General features: G+C 56.0%; 1 protein-coding gene across 1 annotated transcript in view; it reads left to right on the top strand.

The window, feature by feature from the left end:
- The first annotated feature begins 451 nt into the window (after positions 1 to 451).
- LOC116958690 (mediator of RNA polymerase II transcription subunit 21) overlaps positions 452 to 11835 on the top strand; it is a 29615-nt gene continuing 18231 nt past the window's right edge. The window contains exons 1-2 of the mRNA XM_032981426.2: positions 452 to 578; positions 5507 to 5636. Of these exons, the coding sequence (XP_032837317.2) occupies positions 537 to 578; positions 5507 to 5636 (172 nt within the window). The 5' untranslated portion in view covers positions 452 to 536. The remainder of the gene's footprint in view (positions 579 to 5506; positions 5637 to 11835) is intronic.

The following is an 11835-nucleotide window of genomic DNA, read 5'->3' as shown; positions in this document are numbered from 1 at the left end:
ATACTCGGATTCCCATTCATGTTAATGGGGGACTCGGATCACTGAATTTCAGTGGGTATCCGGTTCCCCTATTCATCCCAATGGAGGATCCGCTACCTCTATTCATCTGAATTGAGGATCCGGTTCGCTATTCATGTCAATGAAGATCCGGTTCCCTATTCATTTCAATTGGGATCCGGTTCCCTATTCATTTCAATTGGGAGCCTATTCCCATATTTGTCTCAACGGATGATCCGGTTCCCCCTATTCATCTCAATAGAGGATCCGATTCTCCCTATTCATCTCAATGGAGGATCCGCTACTTCTATTCATCTGAACGGAGGATCCGGTACCCATATTCATCTGAATTGAGGATCCGGTTCCCCTATTCATCTCAATGGGAATCCGGTTCGCTATTAATGTCAATGAAGATCCGGTTCCCTATTCATTTCAATTGGGATCCGATTCCCCTATTTATCTCAACGGGGGATCCGGTTCCCTCTATTCGTCACAACGGATGATCCGGTTCCTGCTCTTAAAAGTTACCCCGGGGCAAGATGGCGGACCGGCTAACTCAGCTGCAGGACGCCGTGAACTCCGTGAGCGTCTCTCCCCGTCTCTCTCCGTCTCTCTCCGCCCGTCTCTTTCCGCGGATTTTAACTCTCGGCGCGAGGCGGGCGGGCGGTTTCCGCCGGGGAACTGGCGTCGCGCCGGTTGAGATTACATCCCAACAGTACAAAGAATAAGCGGCCTAAGTCACTCGCCTAGAAACCATAGCCGGAAGCCTGCGTTAGGCCCTCGGCGACTCGCAGTGGGGAGGGGGGTCGCGCCGGTTGAGATTACATCCCAACAGTAAAAGCATAGGCGGCCTAAGCCTCTCGCCTAGAAACCATAGCCGGAAGCCTGCGTTAGGCCCTCGGCGACTCGTGGTGGGGCGGGGGGGGTCGCGCCGGTTGAGATTACATCCCAACAGTAAAAACATCGGCGGCCTAAGCCTCTCGCCTAGAAACCATAGCCGGAAGCCTGCGTTAGGCCCTCGGCGACTCTCGGGTGGAGGGGGGGGTCGGTCTTACCCCCTTGGGTTCATGCTGGCCACATGTCAACCCGGCCACCCGAGTTCGACTCCCGCTCACGGCGAGTGGGCGATGTGTCCTCCTCTTGGGTCGACTCGGCCTTAAGTCGAGTCCCTTGGTACGATGGGGCAGTCGTGGACTGGAGTGGAGTTTGTATTGATCGCCCTGTTCTGTAGTGAGTGAGTGGTGGCTAGGAGATGTTGACTACCTCGCCCGGTGTGCAGGAGGTCGTGGGTTCGATCCCGAGCCTGACGATGCCTGCTGCTGTGTATTTGGAGTCTGCGTCTCTCTCTCATCATCATCACGGTGGCTAGGAGATTCCTGCTGCTGCTGTATATTTGGAGTCTGCGTCTCTCATCATCATCATCATCACGGTGGCTATGAGATTCCTGCTGCTGCTGCTGTGTATTTGGAGTCTGTGTCTCTCTCTCTCATCATCATCACGGTGGCTAGGAGATTCCTGCTGCTGCTGCTGCTGTGTATTTGGAGTCTGCGTCTCTCTCTCATCATCATCACGGTGGCTAGGAGATTCCTGCTGCTGCTGTATATTTGGAGTCTGCGTCTCTCTCTCTCTCATCATCATCACGGTGGCTATGAGATTCCTACTGCTGCTGCTGTAGATTTGGAGTCTGCGTCTCTCTCTCTCATCATCATCATCACGGTGGCCAGGAGATTCCTGCTGCTGCTGTAGATTTGGAGTCTGCGTCTCTCTCATCATCACGGTGGCTAGGAGATTCCTACTGCTGCTGCTGTAGATTTGGAGTCTGCGTCTCTCTATCTCATCATCATCACGGTGGCTATGAGATTCCTGCTGCTGTATATTTGGAGTCTGCGTCTCTCTCATCATCATCACGGTGGCTATGAGATTCCTGCTGCTGTATATTTGGAGTCTGCGTCTCTCATCATCATCACGGTGGCTAGGAGATTCCTGCTGCTGTTGCTGTATATGTTAGTAATCCGTTAATTAGTATGTGTTTCCCCTATAAGGAGTTGTAATGTGCATTCATATTCTTAGCTCCCTCGGCAAAGCCACGCCGAAGGGAAACAACCAAACAACAAACATAGATATTTTATTATTTTATTGCTTCTCTCCCAAACGTGACTCCACCGAAAGAGCCAAGAACGTGAATCACTGCAGTCACGAAAGCTTTAAATCAAAATGTAATGTGTATTATTTAATAATACGCTTCCAGGCCGCACTAAGCCTGTAGCTGTCAGAGCGATTAAAGTTACTCTTGTTCCTCTCAATTTCAATGGATTCTCTAATTAGTCTTTGCCAGTAGTAATTAGTTTTACACAACACTGCAACATTGTCAAAATCAATTGAGTGTCCTTGTTGACAAGCATGTTCTGCCACTGCCGACGAGTTGTGTTTGAGATAATTTCATATATTCTCTGATGTTCTTTTAGTCTTACGCTGATGTTATGTCCCGTCTGTCCAATGTAGCGTCTGCCACATAAACAATTAATCCGATATACACCTTCGGTTGATAATTTAGGTAATGCGTCTTTAGTGCAAGATACTAGTTTTTTGAATTTTGTGTACTGTACCAAATCTTACTGTAATGTTTTGCTTGGACATGGCCTAAACGGTAAAATAATTACACAGCGTTTACAGAAAGCAAACGCACACTGATGCCTATCAGAATGCAGAATCACATCATCATCCAGCTCAGAAATCCTCTCTTTATCAAGACGCTCATACATCGGGCTAAAACAGTGTCAGACGGTGAGAGTCTAGTGAGAGAGATTAAACACGTTAAAGACGCACTACGACAGAATGGCTACAATAATGCTCAAATTAACAGAGCACTGAATGCCAAATCACGATCGCAAAGCAATACTGCTGAAAGCGACCAGATTGTTAAAACAATAAAAAAAATCCATATATCTCAGGAGTAACTGACAAATTAGCCCGCGTTTTGCAAAAGCAAAACATTACAGTAAGATTTGGTACAGTACACGTACACTTACACACGTACACGTACACACGTACTCGTACACACGTACACTTACACACGTACACACGTACACTTACACACGTACACACGTACACACACACACACGTACACACACGTACACACACACGTACACTTACACACACACACGTACACACACACGTACACACACACACGTACACTTACACACGTACACTTACACACGTGCACGCACACGTACACGCACACGTACACTTACACACACGTACACTTACACACACGTACACTTACACACGTACTCATACACACGTACACACGTACACGTACACACGTACACTTACACACACGTACACGCACACACGTACACTTACACACACACACACACTTACACACGTACACTTACACACACTTACACTTACACACACACACGTACACTTACACAGTACACTTACACACGTACACACACACGTACACACACACGTACACACACACACGTACACTTACACACGTTCTAACACACACACACGTACACACACACATCCACACACACGTACACACACACACGTACACTTACACACACACGTACACTTACACACACGCACACACACACACGTATACTTACACACATACACACACGTACACTTACACACACACGTACACTTACACACACGCACACACACGTATACTTACACACATACACACACGTACACACACACACGTACACACACACACACTTACACACACACACGTACACACACACACGTACACACACGTACACTTACACACGTACACACACACACGTACACACACACATACACACACACACGTACACACACACGTACACTTACACACACACACACGTACACTTACACACATACACACACACACGTGCACACGTACACACACACACGTTCTAACACACACGTACACACACACACGTACACACACACGTATACGTACACACACACACGTACACTTACACACGTACACACACACGTACACGCACACACGTACACACACACACGTTCTAACACACACGTACACACGCACACACACACGTACACGTACACACACACACGTACACTTACACACACACACACACACGTACACTTACACACTTACACACACACACGTACACACACACACACGTACACTTACACACATACACACACGTACACGCACACACGCACACACACGTACACTTACACACATACACACACTTACACACACGTACACTTACACACACACATGTACACTTACACACGTACACACACACGTACACGCACACACGTACACACACACACACGTACACACACACACGTACACTTACACACTTACACACACACACGTACACTTACACACACACACGTACACTTACACACACACACGTACACTTACACATACACACACACGTACACACACACACGTACACTTAAACACATACACACACACACGTACACGCACACACGCACACACACGTACACTTACACACACACACACACACGTACACACACACACGTACACTTACACACGTACACACACGTACACTTACACACACACGTACACACACACACACTTACACACACACACACGTACACTTACACACACACACGTACACACACACACTTACACACACAATTACACACACACACGTACACACACACACACGTACACACACACGTACACACACACACATACACACACACACGTACACACACACACGTTCTAACACACACACACGTACACACACACACGTACACACACACACGTTCTAACACACACACACGTACACTTACACACATACACACGTACACTTACACACACACACACGTACACTTACACACGTTCTAACACACACACACGTTCTAACATACACACACACACACACGTACACACACACACATACACACACGTACACACACACACGTTCTAACACACACACGTACACACACACACACATACACTTACACACACACACACGCTCTAACACACACGTACACACACACACGTACACACACACGTACACGTACACACACACACACACTACACACACACACACTTACACACACACGTACACACACACATACACACACACACGTACACACACACATACACACGTACACTTACACACACACACTTACACACACACGTACACACACACAAACACTTACACACACACACGTACACACACACACGTACACACACACACACACGTACACACACACACACACGTACACACACACACACGTACACACACACACATACACTTACACACACACACACGTTCTAACACACACGTACACACACACACGTACACACACACACGTACACACACACGTACACGTACACACACACACACGTACACACACACATACACACACACACGTACACACACACATACACACGTACACACACACACACGTACACACACACACATACACACACACATACACACACACGTTCTAACACACGCCTCTGTGTGCCCCCCACCCCCCCCCCCCCACATCTCCGTGTCAGATGGCCGACCACTTCTGCAACGCCGTGGGGGTGCTGCAGCAGTGCGCGCCCCCCACATTCTTCCCCAACACGCAGAGCACGGCCCACAAGGAGGTGCCACTCGCCTCCTCCTCCTCCTCGTCGCAGGAAGGTAGAGCACGTGGGGGGCTGGTGGGGGACGTGGGGGGCTAGGGGGAGGTGGGGGGCTAGGGGGAGGTGGCAGGGGGAGGTGGGGGGGCTAGGGGGAGGTGGGGGGCTAGAGGGAGGTGGGGGGCTGGGGGGAGGTGGGGGGCTGGGGGGAGGTGGCAGGGGGAGGTGGGGGGCTAGGGGGAGGTGGGGGGCTAGGGGGAGGTGGGGGGCTAGGGGGAGGTGGGGGGCTAGGGGGCTCGCGTCTTGTTGGGTCGTGGTGGTGGTGACGGTGATGACGGTGATGGTGGTGGTGGTGACAGTGGTGGTGACGGTGGTGACGGTGGTGGTGGTGGTGACAGTGGTGGTGACGGTGGTGACGGTGGTGACGGTGGTGACGGTGGTGGTGGTGGTGGTGACGGTGGTGGTGACGGTGGTGACAGTGGTGACGGTGGTGACGGTGGTGACGGTGGTGGTGGTGACGGTGGCGCTGGTGGTGACGAACGCACCACAGCCGCTACCAGGGCTTGCCCACGTGGCTGGTTTGGGGGGCGAGGTTCTTCACATGCTACCAGGGCTTGCCCACGTGGCTGGTTTGGGGGGCGAGGTTCTTCACATGCTACCAGGGCTTGCCCACGTGGCTGGTTTGGGGGGCGAGGTTCTTCACATGCTACCAGGGCTTGCCCACGTGGCTGGTTTGGGGGCGAGGTTCTTCACATGCTACCAGGGCTTGCCCACGTGGCTGGTTTGGGGGGCGAGGTTCTTCACATGCTACCAGGGCTTGCCCACGTGGCTGGTTTGGGGGGCGAGGTTCTTCACATGCTACCAGGGCTTGCCCACGTGGCTGGTTTGGGGGGCGAGGTTCTTCACATGCTACCAGGGCTTGCCCACGTGGCTGGTTTGGGGGGCGAGGTTCTTCACATGCTACCAGGGCTTGCCCACGTGGCTGGTTTGGGGGCGAGGTTCTTCACATGCTACCAGGGCTTGCCCACGTGGCTGGTTTGGGGGGCGAGGTTCTTCACATGCTACCAGGGCTTGCCCACGTGGCTGGTTTGGGGGGCGAGGTTCTTCACATGCTACCAGGGCTTGCCCACGTGGCTGGTTTGGGGGGCGAGGTTCTTCACATGCTACCAGGGCTTGCCCACGTGGCTGGTTTGGGGGGCGAGGTTCTTCACATGCTACCAGGGCTTGCCCACGTGGCTGGTTTGGGGGGCGAGGTTCTTCACATGCTACCAGGGCTTGCCCACGTGGCTGGTTTGGGGGCGAGGTTCTTCACATGCTACCAGGGCTTGCCCACGTGGCTGGTTTGGGGGGCGAGGTTCTTCACATGCTACCAGGGCTTGCCCACGTGGCTGGTTTGGGGGGCGAGGTTCTTCACATGCTACCAGGGCTTGCCCACGTGGCTGGTTTGGGGGGCGAGGTTCTTCACATGCTACCAGGGCTTGCCCACGTGGCTGGTTTGGGGGGCGAGGTTCTTCACATGCTACCAGGGCTTGCCCACGTGGCTGGTTTGGGGGGCGAGGTTCTTCACATGCTACCAGGGCTTGCCCACGTGGCTGGTTTGGGGGCGAGGTTCTTCACATGCTACCAGGGCTTGCCCACGTGGCTGGTTTGGGGGGCGAGGTTCTTCACATGCTACCAGGGCTTGCCCACGTGGCTGGTTTGGGGGGCGAGGTTCTTCACATGCTACCAGGGCTTGCCCACGTGGCTGGTTTGGGGGGCGAGGTTCTTCACATGCTACCAGGGCTTGCCCACGTGGCTGGTGGTGGGCGAGGTTCTTCACATGCTACCAGGGCTTGCCCACGTGGCTGGTTTGGGGGGCGAGTTTCTTCACATGCTACCAGGGCTTGCCCACGTGGCTGGTTTGGGGGGCGAGGTTCTTCACATGCTACCAGGGCTTGCCCACGTGGCTGGTTTGGGGGGCGAGGTTCTTCACATGCTACCAGGGCTTGCCCACGTGGCTGGTTTGGGGGGCGAGGTTCTTCACATGCTACCAGGGCTTGCCCACGTGGCTGGTTTGGGGGGCGAGGTTCTTCACATGCTACCAGGGCTTGCCCACGTGGCTGGTTTGGGGGCGAGGTTCTTCACATGCTACCAGGGCTTGCCCACGTGGCTGGTTTGGGGGGCGAGGTTCTTCACATGCTACCAGGGCTTGCCCACGTGGCTGGTTTGGGGGGCGAGGTTCTTCACATGCTACCAGGGCTTGCCCACGTGGCTGGTTTGGGGGGCGAGGTTCTTCACATGCTACCAGGGCTTGCCCACGTGGCTGGTTTGGGGGGCGAGGTTCTTCACATGCTACCAGGGCTTGCCCACGTGGCTGGTTTGGGGGGCGAGGTTCTTCACATGCTACCAGGGCTTGCCCACGTGGCTGGTTTGGGGGGCGAGGTTCTTCACATGCTACCAGGGCTTGCCCACGTGGCTGGTTTGGGGGGCGAGGTTCTTCACATGCTACCAGGGCTTGCCCACGTGGCTGGTTTGGGGGGCGAGGTTCTTCACATGCTACCAGGGCTTGCCCACGTGGCTGGTTTGGGGGAGAGGTTCTTCACATGCTACCAGGGCTTGCCCACGTGGCTGGTTTGGGGGGCGAGGTTCTTCACGTGCTACCAGGGCTTGCCGAAGTGGCTGGTTTGGGGGCGAGGTTCTTCACATGCTACCAGGGCTATCCCACGTGGCTGGTTTGGGGGCGAGGTTCTTCACATGCTACCAGGGCTTGCCCACGTGGCTGGTTTGGGGGGCGAGGTTCTTCAAATGCTACCAGGGCTTGCCCACGTGGCTGGTTTGGGGGGCGAGGTTCTTCACATGCTACCAGGGCTTGCCCACGTGGCTGGTTTGGGGGGCGAGGTTCTTCACATGCTACCAGGGCTTGCCCACGTGGCTGGTGGTGGGCGAGGTTCTTCACATGCTACCAGGGCTTGCCCACGTGGCTGGTTTGGGGGCGAGGTTCTTCACATGCTACCAGGGCTTGCCCACGTGGCTGGTTTGGGGGCGAGGTTCTTCACATGCTACCAGGGCTTGCCCACGTGGCTGGTGGTGGGCGAGGTTCTTCACATGCTACCAGGGCTTGCCCACGTGGCTGGTTTGGGGGGCGAGGTTCTTCACATGCTACCAGGGCTTGCCCACGTGGCTGGTTTGGGGGGCGAGGTTCTTCACATGCTACCAGGGCTTGCCCACGTGGCTGGTTTGGGGGGCGAGGTTCTTCACATGCTACCAGGGCTTGCCCACGTGGCTGGTTTGGGGGGCGAGGTTCTTCACATGCTACCAGGGCTTGCCCACGTGGCTGGTGGTGGGCGAGGTTCTTCACATGCTACCAGGGCTTGCCCACGTGGCTGGTTTGGGGGCGAGGTTCTTCACATGCTACCAGGGCTTGCCCACGTGGCTGGTTTGGGGGCGAGGTTCTTCACATGCTACCAGGGCTTGCCCACGTGGCTGGTTTGGGGGGCGAGGTTCTTCACATGCTACCAGGGCTTGCCCACGTGGCTGGTGGTGGGCGAGGTTCTTCACATGCTACCAGGGCTTGCCCACGTGGCTGGTTTGGGGGCGAGGTTCTTCACATGCTACCAGGGCTTGCCCACGTGGCTGGTTTGGGGGGCGAGGTTCTTCACATGCTACCAGGGCTTGCCCACGTGGCTGGTTTGGGGGGCGAGGTTCTTCACATGCTACCAGGGCTTGCCCACGTGGCTGGTTTGGGGGGCGAGGTTCTTCACATGCTACCAGGGCTTGCCCACGTGGCTGGTTTGGGGGGCGAGGTTCTTCACATGCTACCAGGGCTTGCCCACGTGGCTGGTTTGGGGGCGAGGTTCTTCACATGCTACCAGGGCTTGCCTACGTGGCTGGTTTGGGGGGCGAGGTTCTTCACATGCTACCAGGGCTCGCCCACGTGGCTGGTTTGGGGGCGAGGTTCTTCACATGCTACCAGGGCTTGCCCACGTGGCTGGTTTGGGGGGCGAGGTTCTTCACGTGCTACCAGGGCTTGCCCACGTGGCTGGTGGTGGGCGAGGTTCTTCACATGCTACCAGGGCTTGCCCACGTGGCTGGTTTGGGGGGCGAGGTTCTTCACATGCTACCAGGGCTTGCCCACGTGGCTGGTTTGGGGGGCGAGGTTCTTCACATGCTACCAGGGCTTGCCCACGTGGCTGGTGGTGGGCGAGGTTCTTCACATGCTACCAGGGCTTGCCCACGTGGCTGGTTTGGGGGCGAGGTTCTTCACATGCTACCAGGGCTTGCCCACGTGGCTGCTTTGGGGGGCGAGGTTCTTCACATGCTACCAGGGCTTGCCCACGTGGCTGGTGGTGGGCGAGGTTCTTCACATGCTACCAGGGCTTGCCCACGTGGCTGGTTTGGGGGCGAGGTTCTTCACATGCTACCAGGGCTTGCCCACGTGGCTGGTTTGGGGGGCGAGGTTCTTCACATGCTACCAGGGCTTGCCCACGTGGCTGGTTTGGGGGGCGAGGTTCTTCACATGCTACCAGGGCTTGCCCACGTGGCTGGTTTGGGGGGCGAGGTTCTTCACATGCTACCAGGGCTTGCCCACGTGGCTGGTTTGGGGGCGAGGTTCTTCACATGCTACCAGGGCTTGCCTACGTGGCTGGTTTGGGGGGCGAGGTTCTTCACATGCTACCAGGGCTTGCCCACGTGGCTGGTTTGGGGGCGAGGTTCTTCACATGCTACCAGGGCTTACCCACGTGGCTGGTTTGGGGGCGAGGTTCTTCACATGCTACCAGGGCTTGCCCACGTGGCTGGTTTGGGGGCGAGGTTCTTCACATGCTACCAGGGCTTACCCACGTGGCTGGTTTGGGGGCGAGGTTCTTCACATGCTACCAGGGCTTGCCCACGTGGCTGGTTTGGGGGCGAGGTTCTTCACATGCTACCAGGGCTTGCCCACGTGGCTGGTTTGGGGGGCGAGGTTCTTCACATGCTACCAGGGCTTGCCCACGTGGCTGGTTTGGGGGGCGAGGTTCTTCACATGCTACCAGGGCTTGCCCACGTGGCTGGTTTGGGGGGCGAGGTTCTTCACATGCTACCAGGGCTTGCCCACGTGGCTGGTTTGGGGGGCGAGGTTCTTCACATGCTACCAGGGCTTGCCCACGTGGCTGGTTTGGGGGCGAGGTTCTTCACATGCTACCAGGGCTTGCCTACGTGGCTGGTTTGGGGGGCGAGGTTCTTCACATGCTACCAGGGCTCGCCCACGTGGCTGGTTTGGGGGCGAGGTTCTTCACATGCTACCAGGGCTTGCCCACGTGGCTGGTTTGGGGGGCGAGGTTCTTCACGTGCTACCAGGGCTTGCCCACGTGGCTGGTGGTGGGCGAGGTTCTTCACATGCTACCAGGGCTTGCCCACGTGGCTGGTTTGGGGGGCGAGGTTCTTCACATGCTACCAGGGCTTGCCCACGTGGCTGGTTTGGGGGGCGAGGTTCTTCACATGCTACCAGGGCTTGCCCACGTGGCTGGTGGTGGGCGAGGTTCTTCACATGCTACCAGGGCTTGCCCACGTGGCTGGTTTGGGGGCGAGGTTCTTCACATGCTACCAGGGCTTGCCCACGTGGCTGCTTTGGGGGGCGAGGTTCTTCACATGCTACCAGGGCTTGCCCACGTGGCTGGTGGTGGGCGAGGTTCTTCACATGCTACCAGGGCTTGCCCACGTGGCTGGTTTGGGGGCGAGGTTCTTCACATGCTACCAGGGCTTGCCCACGTGGCTGGTTTGGGGGGCGAGGTTCTTCACATGCTACCAGGGCTTGCCCACGTGGCTGGTTTGGGGGGCGAGGTTCTTCACATGCTACCAGGGCTTGCCCACGTGGCTGGTTTGGGGGGCGAGGTTCTTCACATGCTACCAGGGCTTGCCCACGTGGCTGGTTTGGGGGCGAGGTTCTTCACATGCTACCAGGGCTTGCCTACGTGGCTGGTTTGGGGGGCGAGGTTCTTCACATGCTACCAGGGCTTGCCCACGTGGCTGGTTTGGGGGCGAGGTTCTTCACATGCTACCAGGGCTTACCCACGTGGCTGGTTTGGGGGCGAGGTTCTTCACATGCTACCAGGGCTTGCCCACGTGGCTGGTTTGGGGGCGAGGTTCTTCACATGCTACCAGGGCTTACCCACGTGGCTGGTTTGGGGGCGAGGTTCTTCACATGCTACCAGGGCTTGCCCACGTGGCTGGTTTGGGGGGCGAGGTTCTTCACATGCTACCAGGGCTTGCCCACGTGGCTGGTTTAGGGGGCGAGGTTCTTCACA

Source organism: Petromyzon marinus, unplaced genomic scaffold (assembly GCF_048934315.1).
Source record: "Petromyzon marinus isolate PM22_M1 ecotype Great Lakes invasive population unplaced genomic scaffold, UKy_Petmar_22M1.pri1.0 PM_Scaffold_234, whole genome shotgun sequence".
In the NCBI taxonomy this organism is placed as follows: Eukaryota; Metazoa; Chordata; class Hyperoartia; order Petromyzontiformes; family Petromyzontidae; genus Petromyzon; species Petromyzon marinus.
This window is presented reverse-complemented; position numbering and strand designations above follow the sequence as displayed.